We start from the raw sequence: 14,615 nt of genomic DNA on the forward strand, positions 1-14,615 counted from the left end.
CACCTTATCACTATAAATTGAACATTGTTTGATGGAATAAATCACATATGGCGCGATCTCCTCCTTAGTACTCTCCTGTTCCGAAATATCCTCTCCACTATGACATATTTCATTGATTTACATGGAAGGACAAATATAGTCACGTGGGATATTCTTAGATTCGTTTTAATATCTATTTGATAAATATCTACTTTAATAATTTTTACAAATACATAACTAGAGTTATTAGTACTCAAAGTTTGACATTAACATGCATGAAAATTGAAAAGTGGGAGGATATTTAGGAAACATAGGAAGTATCAAATTGTAGCTTGTTATCCCGTAGCAGAATGACATCAAGAGATTTTCGAAAGTTGCATCCCCAATAATATGAAATAGCAATTGTTTGCTGCATTGTTCTTTGCAATTTATATTATTCTGTAGATTTAAATATTTAGTGGTTTGAAACGTAAGTTTGCACATTTTTCTTATCTATAGCATGATTTTGAAGAGATCACAAATCTTCAAAACCACCTTTGTCCCATATTAACTGTCAAATTTTCATTATTTAGAAGTCCCATTATAGTTATGAAGTTCATCCAATGTTCACCTAAACTCATCGTTTAATGGTCAAAATTCAAAAGTAATATAAAAGGCGAAAAACAACACAATAAATGATTTTTCCCTTATTTATTTCCATTCTCCAAACATGACAACTAATATAGACTAGAGTTGATCAACTCCAGACTGGCCCACGGGACCAGGCCAAATTTTTTTGCTTTGGGCCGAGCTTTGGACAAACCAAAAATGACTTTTAAGTCTATTTTGTTGGCCCGACCCGATTTTGGCATGAAAAACCTGTATGATCCGGCTCGAATAGCGGGTTTGAGTTCAAAAATTTGACCCAAATTTTGAACCGGCCTGGTACAGCCAATGGACATTTATTTTAGGCCCGAATCTGCCCATGATCACCTCTAATATGTATTTTGTATTGACTTCATGACTTATATAAATATTAAAAAAAACATGTGAGGAGTGGTGATTCCCCGACAAACGTCATCTCATTACTTCATGTCTTCATTAGTTCATTTGACAAAATGCACTAAACCCAACTACTTACTACACGTAAGAAACAAGCTGCCTTCTGTTTAACATGTTTCTTTCAAGAAAATAGTGTCCACTTTAGAAGATGGTGCCAGAATCTACTCTTGTCCATTGTACTTTAATTGCAACCTTCCAATAACTATTATAGGCCCACGCCACTTGTAATTAGGAGGACACATCCTTTCAAAATTAAATTTGGTTTAACCAACATAAGAGTGACAAATTGGCAAACGAGTCCTATAGTTTTAACTTTGAACATAGTTACAAGTATAACCAATGCAATAAAGCGATGAAAAATTGAATAACAATTGACACATGAATTAACGTGATTTACTAATATTGTGTTAGGTTGTTAAGGCTATTAGGCGTTAACTACATCAACATATAAAGGAAAAACTTTATATTATATTTTAGGAGAGAGTATAAAGTACAGAATCATAGAGGCAGTTAATTATATGATTATATAATACCCTTCTCATTGACCTAAATATAATGAGCCTAAACCGAACCCAAAACAAAAACTATATACTAAATTACATAAACCCTACTGTTGGTTAATTCTAGCGTCAGATAATTCTAGGCATATTTCAACAAAGATTAATACGTCACTTGTATAAGTAAAAAATTTCAAAAGTCGATAATTTTAAAATAATATTTTTTTTACATCTATGTAACTATTCTTTTCCCAAACATATTTCTCTCAATTGACGAGAGTTAAAATATATTATGCAAATGACATTTAAAATCAAAGTAATTGAACTAAAAATAATGTAAATATTAATATTAAGTTTTTTTTTGACGGAAAATCGGATAATAAGATGATAGTAATCCTATAAATTTTATGTAAACTCCATCCTATCAGATATATATATTGTATATTTTTCCCAGATCAAATCGGATTAAAATTAAATATCATCTTCTTGCGAATTGTATTTTTTTCTTTTACCTTCCATTTTCCGTATTTTACTTAAAAAAAACACACACAATAAATAAAATTCGGTTATAATATTTGGCAACATCAAGATAAAAAGCAAAAGTCCGAGATAATTAAGAAAAGGAAATCCGCGTAAATTAGGTTTATTCTCTTCGTCAAATTGCGGGAGATTTTCCGCGTAAAAATTAATAAAAATCACCATTGTTGTGCCATTTTTCTCTCTCTACTTTCACCATTCCAGAAAAGAAGGTTTTTATAGAGAGAAAGAAGCGAAGTAGGCGAAGGCTTTCAAGAGTTCAATTCTCTTGAGTAGAGAGAAAAATTCTCGAAATTCGCACTGAAAGATCAAAATGTTGCTGTTGCAGAACGATCATCTGCAATATGAGCAACAAAATTTGGAATCACAGCACCATAATTCTCAACAACAGCAGAATTTGCAGCAACATCAGCAGAATTTGCAGCAGTTTCAACGTCAATTGCAGGTAGCTAGGGTTCCGTTTTCGCTCGATCGCAATGATTCTTTCGTTTTTCATTCCGAACATCAGCATCAATCTCAGCCACTACCTCAGTTGCAGCAGCAGTTACAGTTGCCTTTATCTTCGGCTTTGAATGTGAAGAATTCTCAGTCTCTTGATCCTTGCCAAGGTGTGTTTTTTATCAAATCGTTAATTATGTTACTAATTTCATGATGTATGCTTGTTAAATTTAACTATATGTTTGTTAATTTTAACAATATATTTGTTGATTTTGCATAATATTTGCTAATTCGTATTAATTTTACAATGTATTGTCAAGTTTGGTGATTTTGGCCCGTTGTTAGGGTTTGTGAAGTGATCCTCTGGAAAAGATATTGAAACTTCTCAATCAATTTATTTATTTATCGGTCAATCAACGAGTGATCAATAATCGTGTAAAACCTTACTGTTATATAGAATCAGTATTTTTTTTTTTTTGAAGATTTTCGGTTTTTGTTTTTTCATTCTACCGATTGTACAGTATCTAATTTTTTTTTGAGATTTCGCAGCTGTTAGTGGTATTTAAGTCTTTTATGCTCATGAATTTGCTTATGTTTAGCTTGCCTCAGTTATTTATATTAAGCATTCTTTGTGTGTTTTTAGGGAGGAATGAGGATTTTATTATATAGATAAAATAAAAATTGGAGGATTTTATGAGTTAGAGCAAATTAGTTATTAAGCCGTTTTGTGTGTTTAGATGGAGGATATTATGAATTTGCGTACATTAGGAATTGCCCAAATTTGTGATCGAGATGGGAGGGGAATTAATTCAATTAAATCACTCACAGTCTTATGTTCCATAGTGATAGGGCCATAGTAATTTGATTTAACATTGAAATTTATATAGAAAGAGGAGATAGATATTACTTGTTAAATTTCCAAAATGGTCAAAAACTTATCTTTATAGACTTGTTAATAGTGGGTGGATGATCTATAATGTCCATTTTCATGTCCGTAGCTCCATATTTCTGGATTTTTTTTATCAATTTGTGTTCGGTATCGTGATATGGATCTTTCTTTTGAGATGATGAATCTTTTATTGGATCCTATTGGGTATGTTATCTTTACTCAAGTGCATTTAGATCAACTTTTTATTGAATGGATGCTTTTCTTTCATTCCTGTAGTTGATGACAATCTGCTGCTGACTCTTGCCCACCAAAAGTACAAAGCTGGGAACTACAAGCAAGCACTTGATCTCAGCAATATCTTGTTTGAGAGAAATCCTCATCGTACAGATAATCTTTTGCTATCGGGTGCAATTTACTATCAGGTCTTATGCCGATCTTTTGACAGAATATGGCATATTCATTTTCATTGGTTTTGTTGTTTTGGTACTTAGAAGCTACTGCCTCACAGTTCTTTCTGTACTGTTTTTAGCTGCATGACTTCGATACTTGCATTTCAAAGAATGAAGAAGCTCTCCGAATTGATCCTCATTTTGCTGAATGTTATGGCAACATGGCAAATGCGTGGAAGGTACTTCGCTAAATTTCTGTGAAAGTGTTGGCTTTATATTCAGACTTATTGCTTTACATGATAAAGCTTCACTTATGAAAACGTTCAGAAAAGTCTATAAACAGACTTGCTGTAATCAGAGTTTCTGTGCATTTGTGTCCTTTTGACTTGTTGTTTACCTGTCTGCAGGAGAAAGGGAATATAGATCTAGCTATCCGCTATTACTTGGTTGCCATTGAGGTAAGGTCCATGAGTCTATCTATGTTGATTGTGTCCTGTTTTTTTTGCATGAAGCACAGGCTTGTCTTGTTTTTATATTACTGTATTTTTGTTGTAGCTTCGACCCAATTTTGCCGATGCGTGGTCCAATTTGGCCAATGCGTACATGCGGAAAGGAAGGGTTAACGAGGCAGCTCAATGCTGCCGACAAGCTCTTGCATTGAATCCTAATCTGGTAAATGTCTTGGATTCCTATTGTGAGTTTATGTGAGTATTGCTGATAACTTGTTACTGACATATTGTCTCCTTTCGAAGGTTGATGCTCGTTGTACACTGGGTAATCTGTTGAAAGCCCAAGGCCAGGTCCAGGAGGTGAGAGACAATAGCTGTAGCTCAAGTCTTTCCTTTCACATGTGTTGCTATTATGAGCAGTTCACTATGTGACAAAGAGTCTCATTTGTTTCCCTTGGAATACAATTTCTTGCATGCTCTTATTTGCATGTAAACTTTCCGATTATACTGGCATACTGTGATCTATCATCGATTCAGAAAGTAGTCTGGCACTTCCATTTATCGGAAACTATTACTATATTTACCATGAATATGTTATCTTTTCTTTCCGGGGAGGGTGGTGGGAATGGGGGAGAGGTGGTGGTTGTATACATGTATGATTGTATCTCTAGTATGTGACAGTTCTACTGTCTTTTGGGACTATGTTGTGCCTAGCAAAATGTTTAAAGTTTCAAACATCTTAAATGAATCTTGTCTGCAGGCATACAGTTGCTATGTCGAGGCTCTCCATGTTCAGCCTACTCTTCCTGTTGCTTGGTCTAATCTTGCTGGGTTATTTATGGAGACGAGAGATTATAAGAATGCTCTTCAGTGCTACAAGGTACTTTTTTGTTTGTGTAGAAAGAAATCTTAATATAGGCTTCCCCTTACCCCTCTTCTTTGCCGTACCTTGAAAGCACTGACTTTTTTTGAATGATCTTGCTTTTTTACATGTATATCAGGAAGCTCTTAAACTCAAGCCTACATGTGTAGATGCCTATCTAAACTTAGGAAATGTTTACAAGGTAAGCAGTTAAGAAGGATTATACATATCCCTGAAGGAAAACGAAAGAAATTTACGGCCATCTTATTACACTTCTGTCTTTGGCACAGGCTCTAGGGATGCCTCAAGAAGCTGTGTTATGTTATCAACGTGCGCTGCAGGTCAGACCAGACTATGCCATAGCTTATGGTAAGGATACCTTTTCATTGCTGGCCTTTCAGAGATGCACTTATTAATTTTTATAGCTATAACATATTGAGATATAATTGTGCAATATATAATTATGTTACTAATTTGGGCTCCGTTTGGTATGGCGTAAAACATTTTCCTAGAAAACTGTTTTCCTTTATTTTCAATTTTACATTGTTTGGTTTCCAAAGGAGTATGAAATCATTTTCCCTTGGAGTAAAATTGCTCTTCCGAAGATGGAAAACCATTTTCCTTTCCAAATGAAGGGAAAACTGTTTTCCTTCCTTTTCCTTATCTATCTTGTACACTCCTCTCACTACCTTCTTCCTTTCCCTTTCATTTTCCTTTCATGTCATCATTTTTCTTACTTGGAACCAAACAACAGAAAACTAATTTTGGAATTGTGTTTCCATTGTAAATTGTTTTTCATGAAAATCATTTTATACTGAAAATGTTTTACGCCCAACCAAACGGAGTCTTAAGCATTTATTAATTTTGATAGCATCTAACATCTCACATTTCTCTCTCGTTTTCCTTCTCCTCTAAAAACTGCTAGGGGTTCTTGAAATCTTTTGACTCTTTTTCTTTTGCTGCTACCCTTTACTTTATTGAGTAGTCTTAGGCAAAAGTCACAGGGGGTTATTGCTTAAGAATAGAGTCAGGGGAAAGATAATGCTATATTGGTATATAATCTGCTACCTTTCTTACATGTGGTCCCTCCAGACGTCACCAAAGCTGGAATACAAGCTGGACCCATGGTTGGTATCACTGTTTTCTATAATTTCATATGCGAAACTGCAGTTGATTGGGCTAGTGAGATGATTGATTTAGAGGAAATAAAGATATGCCAATCTTGATGTCTTCCTGTTGCGGAACAACCGGTCTATACTATAGAGTCACATTTAATTCTTAAACCCTACTTTCTGATCTGTACTCTATCCTGGTACTTCCATTGAATATGCACTGGAGAGGCTGTGTATTGTTTTTAAGATATGTGCTCATAGATATTGAATTATACGAAACAAAGAGATGCTGCATGCCTGCATTCAGCGACTGATTCCCGACTGTGTTACTTCTTGTTAAGCATCGGCCTAAGGGAAAGATGCCGCTGGAATTTTTTATAACTCTGTTAGGAGTTGCATGAGGAAAATGGCAGATGATAAGTTAGATTAGTGAGACGGGTAAATCAAATGTAAAAAATAGCATTCTGAAAACTAAGTTTATTTGCTTAGCTTTTTAGTCTTGGGACTGGCGGTCCGCTGGAATTGCTTGGAAGTAACTATCAATTTTCTGTTGTCTTTTCTAATTTTTACCAACTTTATCTCTCATCTTCATCTCTTCTGTTTTATTTTCTCTTACGGAATTCCAGTTTATTACACCCCTTTTAATGTGCATCGTGCCTGTACCTTAAGGATGTTTTTGTGTGAGCTGTTGTTTTGAATGCTTATCTGCAAGAATAGAAATGTTTACATTCATTTAGGTGTTCAATTCTCCTGCATTTGCTATCTGTAAGTTTCTATCTTCTGATTTCTAGTTTCGTACCTCAAATGTTCCAGGTAATCTTGCCAGTATATATTATGAACAAGGGCAGATGGATATGGCAATTCTACATTATAAAAGAGCCATTGAACGTGATCCTGGTTTCTTGGAAGCTTACAATAATTTGGTATGATCTTGATGCTCTTCTCTTCTGTCTCTGTCTCTTCTACATTTTGTATTTGGAGTTTGCTTTTTTGATGCTTCCATTGTCTAATCTTCTTTTTGTGGTGGTTATGAAGGGTAATGCACTAAAAGATGCTAACCAAACTGAGGAAGCCATTAAGCACTATCGTGTATGTCTTATCATGTGTTTTGTGCAATCTATTGCCTCCTCTTTATCTTGCCCTTTTATTTTCGAAACTGATCCATTGGTTGTTGTATGCAGCAATGTCTTTCTCTGCAACCTAACCATCCACAAGCACTTACTAATCTTGGCAATATATATATGGAATGGTATGTGGTTTCAACATCGGACCTCTTTAAGATGCATGATGGAAGTGCTGCTTTAACTCTCTAAATTAGAGTAGCAGTGTCAAATAATTAGTTTTTGATTCAGGATCTGTGGGGTTTTGTAGGAATATGATTGGTACTGCTGCACAGTATTATAAGGCTACACTGAATGTTACAACAGGATTATCTGCACCATACAATAACCTTGCAATAATATACAAGCAGCAGGTACTGTTGTACTTGGCTTTTCTAGGAGTTTATGTTGTAACATTCATTATGATCCCACTATTAGTTTACTCATTGCTTTTAAGTTTTTTTCTTTTCTTTAAATTTTATTGGGCTTGTTACTTTGGAGTTAGGGTCATATGCTTTGTGTTGTTGATCATGAAATTAACAATTTGCATATTCCTGTTTTTCTCCCAGGGTAACCTTGTGGATGCTCTAACTTGTTACACAGAGGTCCTCCGGATCGATCCATTGGCAGCTGATGCACTCCTTAACAGGGGAAATACATATAAGGAAGTTGGAAGAGTTAATGAAGCTATCCAGGACTACATGAGTGCTATTAATGTCCGCCCTAATATGTCTGAAGCTCATGCTAATCTGGCTTCAGCTTATAAGGACAGGTTAATCTTTTTGTTAGTTCCTGCTGGAAATGCAGTATGCAGGTCATGTACTAGGCAACTTTTGTATATGTCATGTTTATAAATTTGGCATTTTTTCTATTCACAGTGGTCATGTTGAAGCAGCTATAAAAAGCTACAAGCATGCGTTGATGTTGCGTCCTGACTTCCCAGAGGCAACATGTAATCTGCTTCATACTTTACAGGTATCAAGTAGATCAGCTTACCTACCACTCAGTTTCTGTATATCTGCATGGATCAGAGTAGACTTAGAAAGCTGAGGCTTTTTTTCTTATGTACAAGAAACAGGCCTAATTAATATGTAACCGCTTGTTTTTCCATATTTGCCTCGTCTCTGAGATGGCATAGCTTCTTTTGAAGCTTCTGTTAATTTTCTGTCAGTCTAGTCCCATTTTCCAGAAATTACTGGAGTTCAATATCCATTTTTCTACATCAATTTGAATGCCTGTTCTATATCTTGTAGTGCGTATGTGACTGGGAAGAGAGAGAGAGCAGGCTAGCTGAAGTGGAACACATACTGAGGCGGCAAATTCAGGTTACTCAATCTGCTAGGCCTTGCCCTATTTTTTTATCCTAGTGGAGCTCTTTGTTCTGGATTTATCTATGTCTCTAGACTTGGAAATTATTTCTGTTAAATTGAGCTGCTTGTCTGATTGTTAGATGTCTACTGTTCCAAGCGTGCAACCCTTCCATGCCTTCGCCTACCCTCTGGATCCAATGCTTGCACTTGAAATAAGGTGAGTAATTCTTCCATGGAGATGGAGTATTCGTTTCTGCAGTTCCCCATAAAATTCTATAGTTGATGCGCATATTTCCTCTTTTGTTGCAGTCGTAAATATGCGGAGCATTGTTCTCTGGTTGCTTCTCGATATTCACTTCCTCCCTTCAGTTATCCTGCTCCATTGCCTGTAAAGGCTGTTGACGGGAGCAGGCGATTGAGGGTTGGGTATGTCTGATCTCTTCAACGTTACATTCGGTTTTTAGATTCAATTCTTGTCTGACACGTCTGTTGTGGGTTGCAGATATGTTAGCAGTGATTTTGGCAACCATCCCTTATCACATCTTATGGGTTCGGTTTTTGGGATGCACAACAGAGAAAATGTTGAGGTATACATATTCTTTTTAATTTAACGAGGTTTTATCTGTTTATTTCTTGTATCAATTACTGTTATTTATTCGTGGTTGAAATTTTGTTGGTGATTTGGTGTGATGGTAGGTCTTTTGTTATGCCTTGAGTCCAAGTGATGGTTCAGAGTGGAGGCTGCGTACTCAGACAGAAGCTGAGCATTTTGTTGATGTTTCTTCCATGTCATCTGATGCGATAGCTAAATTAATTAATGCAGATAAAATTCAGATCCTTGTAAACCTTAATGGTTACACGAAGGTATGATGCTTGTTGAGTTTAGCTTTCTTTTGGTGTGAGGAAAGCTAAGTTGTTCTTTTACCTCCTGTAATTGCTTTTTAGGTTTCAAAATGCTGTTGTCCCTTTACGACATATGGCTTAGGGTCTCATTTTATGTTTTTCTATTTTATCATTTTTATCTTTTCGTTGTCCTTAATTTACATAGAGCTTTTGTACCCGGTTGGTATTGTATTGGAAAGTAACTGAACATGGTAAAATATGAAAATGCTCTTTTGTAAATCTAAGTGTATTGGCAGCCACATAGCAATAGTGTTTGTCATATTTATCTGTGGATGAACCTCGGGGGATTTTGGTTGATAATGTGTCCTTTAATTCTGCAGGGTGCAAGAAATGAAATATTTGCTATGCAACCTGCTCCGGTACAAGTCTCATACATGGGGTTTCCTGGAACCATGGGTGCTACTTACATACAGTATCTGGTGACCGATGAGGTGCGAGAGTGAAGTATTTATCTTTCAATCTGCATCTGGATTTGGACATCCTTATGTTTTATAGTAAACTCTAATTTTGTTGTTGCAGTTTGTTTCTCCGAGTTATTTGTCACACATTTATGCCGAAAAGCTAGTTCATGTTCCCAACTGTTACTTTGTTAATGATTACAAACAGGTTGGCTTTGTGACTTTTGCTTTGAGGGCTCCTTTGTTGGACTTTTGAGATTCTCATCATTTGTAACATTTCTATTTTTTCAGAAAAATTGTGATGTATTGGATCCGAATTCGCAACCTAAGCGGTCAGATTATGGGCTACCTGAGGACAAATTCATCTTTGGATGCTTTAATCAGCTGTACAAAATAGATCCTGACATTTTTGACACTTGGTATGCTACGGAATATATGTTGAAGCTTGTGAAAGCATGCCTTTCATGATCTTGTTGTTTCCAGTTACTGTAACAATACTTTATGTCTGATGTCCATGATAAGCTAAGTTGACAATACGTCACATAAAATAAATCCTTTTCTTTTCAGGTGCAACATTCTCAAGCGCGTTCCAAACAGTGCGCTCTGGCTTCTGAGGTTTCCAGCTGCAGGCGAGAGTAGACTGCGTGCATGTAAGCTTTTATATCTCTTAAATTTACTGTTAGCAGTGCTGTGTGACCATATTTTAATACTATCTTGGACTGATATCTTTCAGATGCTGATGCAAGGGGTGTGCAACAGGATCAAATAATTTTTACTGATGTTGCCATGAAGGGCGAACATATTAAACGCAGTGCTTTGGCTGATCTCTGTCTTGACACGTAATAACTTGTGAATTGTTATCATTTATGCTTTAAGTGTGCTCATATCAGCTTGATTGGTCATCTTTTACTGATGCTTTGACTTTATGTTGAGTTAGGCCATTATGCAACGGGCACACAACTGGCACAGATGTTCTCTGGGCTGGTTTGCCGATGTTGACACTTCCCCTGGAGAAGATGGCTACCAGGGTTGCTGGTTCACTATGTTTGGCGACTGGTGTTGGAGAGGAGATGGTGGCTAACAGGTATAAGATGGTTCACTTTTTAGTTTTTACCCTTGATTTTTTTAGTCTGGTAATCGAGCTGGAATCCAGATGCGAGTCATAAGATTTAAGTCCTTTTGCTCAGTTCTGCAACAATGGTATTTGCATTGCGTGAAGTATGAATTTTTGCCAGTGTTCTGATCTCATGCATTTTTTGTGTACTTGTGTAGCCTTAAGAGTTAAGACTGCTGCATTATGATTTGTAGTTGGATTTACATGTAGGTTGATGTTGCTGCATAAGTTTGATGACCCTCTCTCCGGATCTTGTATCTGTTGTGAGCCTCATGTGTTCATTGCCTTTTGATTGGTCTGCTGGCTTGTTTATGCATGCAATAATAATTGTAAATTAAGTGATGCATTCCTCTTGAATTACCCTTTTGTGCTGGAGGACCAATATTCATGCAGTGTGAGATTTAATATAAACCTACCTTCGCGTAACCTTTTGCTTGCATTTGTTAATGTGCATCGACTCCACTAAAGACATGTTATAGGTTTTTGACAAGATTCCGATTTCACAACTGTTCTTTCTTGGTGTCCATTACTCCATTGCCACATATTTTGCTGTTGTCTCATGTTTTGCTGGACTGTCATGCTTTTGCGAGTGTTATTTTTGGCATGCTCGTAATTCATGCTGTAGCTGATCTATTTGTTTCTTTTTTGCCGTGCGGAATGGTATCTCAAAGTCTGAGAGATTATGAAGAGAAGGCAGTGTCTTTGGCGTTAAACAGACCGAAGCTTCGGGAGCTTACCAATAGACTGAAGGCTGCCCGCTTGACTTGTCCTCTCTTTGACACTGCTCGCTGGGTGAGTAACATATGTGCCTTTTCATGTGAATGTGCGATTCTGTTCCCTTGGATCAAAAAACAAATAAATATTAAATTGTTGCATTATACTACTATATCGTAAATATGGGAGACGGGACAGAGAAGCTGGACAAAGCAATTAAAATGTAGCGCTGGTAATCCCGAAAAGGCTAAATTTAGTAATATTCTTACCTCAATGAAGGTGATAGTTTTGGTGAAAGTTATCATACAGGGGATATAATCAGTGATATTTATCATACAGGAGATAGAGCCAATGATAGTTAACAATAGCTTCCTGCCAACCTTCCAACCATCCTACAGTGTTGTATCTTTTGCAGTTTCCTATGAAGATTGTTGTCTCTTTTGAAGAAATATCAGCTTGCTGATTCTGAACTTATTGTAATGCAGGTGAGAAACCTTGAGCGAGCCTTCTTCAAGATGTGGAATCTATACTGCGTTGGCCAGCATCCTCAGCCATTTAAAGTGACTGAGAATGATCTAGAATGCCCATATGACAGATAGGAGGAAAGAAAATGCAAGACTACAACATTGTAGATAACCTGAAGACTATAAGTTAAAAGTTTTGAGAGGTAGAATGACTTGTTATGGAGATAATTATTGTGTTATAGGTATTTATATGCCGGAGCTGCCAGGCCTTGAAATTCAGGTAAATGTTGCTTCACACTTATTGAATTGTAAGAGTTGGGGGGAAAGACCTGCTTTTCATGTTTAGTGCATTTCTCCTCTCCCATCTCTATTCCACTGATGCTCTTTCTTTGGTCTTTCCTCTTGAAGAACAATTATGGTGTTGTGACATTCAATGAAGAGTAACGCTGCTGCTGATCCAACAAGGTGGTCCAAGCAGACAATTCTGACATATTGTTTGTTGAACGGCGATTTCAGCAACGATGTTGAGTTGGGTTCTGATAAGAAATAAGTTAATATTCCCTCTAGCCCAAAATCTTTGCTTCACTTTCTTTTGACATGCATTATAGTGATGGTTGAAAGTAGAGAGAATAAATATGGGGCGGTGGGTTTGGGCCCAAACTTTGAGGATTAGTGTATCTTATAGAGCAATAATTTTGGGCCTGACTAAATAGGCAAAGATTTTGGGATGGAGGGTGTATATGCGAATTTCGACAACCTTTTTGATCTAAGCTGAGATTTGTGGTGACAGCCCCTCAATGCTGCAGAAACAGTTGGATGAACACTGATCATGACTTAACTTATTATTTTCCTAGGATTCGGTTGCTCTTACAGGGAAGTTGTTGGTTTAAATGGATGGTCAAATAAGGGAGATTGGGATTAGGTGCCTTAAAGTGATTTTGTGTAATGAACGGAGTAAGGGAAAGAGGGTGAAGAAAGATACTCGGGTGCTTGTGGTGTTCTATAATGGCATGGAAGGGGAATATCCTACTTATATGAGGTTGGCTAAGAGCCTAAGACCATTATGACCAAGAAAAAGGAGAAGATCAACCTGATCACTGAAATTTTTTAGCTGTTTCTACCCCCTCCCTGCTTCCCTTTTCTTTTGCCTCAGCTGTAAATCTGTAATGACGATCTGGAGGCGTCCTTGCTAGCTGAAGGAGCTAGAGCAACCATTGTGACGCGGGTGTCCGTGAAGATGCCATGCCAAGGAAAAGGTAAGCATTACGCAATTGTCAACAAGAAAGGTAAAGGAAAATTAATTAACAGGTCAATGAAATCTTTAAACTTAATAAGATGGGGTGCTGATAAAGGATCATAATCAGATAAAAACTCAAAAACAACCAGAGCAATTTCTTGCAAAAAAGTTGACAATAAAAGGAGAGATGGAGGGTGGGAATGGTAAGTGAAAAGCCAGAATCTGACCCCAGAAATTGGACTTTTTCCTGTATATAGTGCTTCCACATTGAAGGCAAAATTCTCGATACTTGGATGTGCAACATGCACATTGTATGTCACTCTGTAGGCATGCGTCAGCATGGGGATATTGCTGCTACTTCATTTCAGCAATAGTTCATGTCTTGCATCTGCCAGGATCGCTCGCTGTAAATCGAGCTGTTCGGTTGATGCAAATCGAACAACCGAGCCAGTATGACTAATAATAGCGACCGACCTTAAATTGTCTGACATCAGAGTTACCGAACAAGTCGGACTTGAACCATATGACAGTATCCTGAAGCAGTATAGGAGTATTATCCATTTGTGAGGAAAACAACTTAAACTAGTACATGCCGATCCCGGTCTACGCTTACCTGCAGGCTACATGCTTCGTTTTCATTTCTGTATCTCTAGCCCTATACTAACCCGAATGCGCTCATTGATTGACCCCGGTAATTTTAAGAAAAGAGAGATTTACCTTCGAACTATTGATACTATTCGCAATTTGTGGACTCAAAATTTTGAACTCAACGTCATCAACATGCAGACTGAATGGTACAATTGTTGCCTGATTAATCTGAGAAATAATTGATTGCCTTAATTTTCAAATGGCAAAGGATCTCATAAATATTACTCGTATTCCTTTTGCTTGATATCCCTAATTTCACCTGACTTGATATTATCAATGATAACAAACTAGGATTTTGGATCTCCCGCAACATGTGTACTACGGTACATTTTCTTATTAGTAAATTTCGTTGAAGAATAAACAAAAGATAGTCAATTGTCATAATTTTTAAAGTGGTACATAGAATTGAGAGATGAAAGCTTTTGCCTCGAAATTATGTCATCTTGCGTTATTTTATCTTCGTCAAATCATGATAGTCATGTAGTTGGATCTGTTAAACGTCTCAAAAGTACTTAAAATTGCCCTAAATTTATT

General features: G+C 36.7%; 1 protein-coding gene across 2 annotated transcripts; it reads left to right on the top strand.

Annotated features, from left to right (window-relative positions):
• The first annotated feature begins 2,128 nt into the window (after positions 1-2,128).
• Positions 2,129-14,281, top strand: LOC104889767 (probable UDP-N-acetylglucosamine--peptide N-acetylglucosaminyltransferase SEC). Of its 2 annotated transcripts, XR_007272089.2 has the most exons (29): positions 2,129-2,662; positions 3,658-3,803; positions 3,911-4,009; positions 4,178-4,228; positions 4,326-4,442; positions 4,523-4,579; positions 4,980-5,099; positions 5,221-5,283; positions 5,372-5,450; positions 7,007-7,116; positions 7,229-7,282; positions 7,375-7,442; positions 7,565-7,667; positions 7,863-8,065; positions 8,172-8,268; positions 8,547-8,618; positions 8,744-8,820; positions 8,913-9,029; positions 9,106-9,190; positions 9,300-9,467; positions 9,827-9,937; positions 10,026-10,112; positions 10,196-10,323; positions 10,472-10,554; positions 10,638-10,743; positions 10,842-10,988; positions 11,690-11,810; positions 12,218-12,476; positions 12,605-14,281. XR_007272089.2 is itself a non-coding variant. In XM_010675069.4 (28 exons), the coding sequence occupies exons 1-28, from the start codon at positions 2,368-2,370 to the stop codon at positions 12,329-12,331; spliced, it is 3,078 nt and encodes a 1,025-aa protein (XP_010673371.2). In that variant the 5' UTR covers positions 2,129-2,367; the 3' UTR covers positions 12,332-12,571. The 2 variants fall into 2 exon arrangements, 1 of the variants encoding a protein (XP_010673371.2); XM_010675069.4 differs by lacking the exon at positions 12,605-14,281 and having other exon boundaries at positions 12,218-12,571.
• The last annotated feature ends 334 nt before the right edge of the window (positions 14,282-14,615 follow it).

Source organism: Beta vulgaris, chromosome 3, assembly GCF_026745355.1.
Source record: "Beta vulgaris subsp. vulgaris cultivar EL10 chromosome 3, EL10.2, whole genome shotgun sequence".
Taxonomy (NCBI): domain Eukaryota; kingdom Viridiplantae; phylum Streptophyta; class Magnoliopsida; order Caryophyllales; family Amaranthaceae; genus Beta; species Beta vulgaris.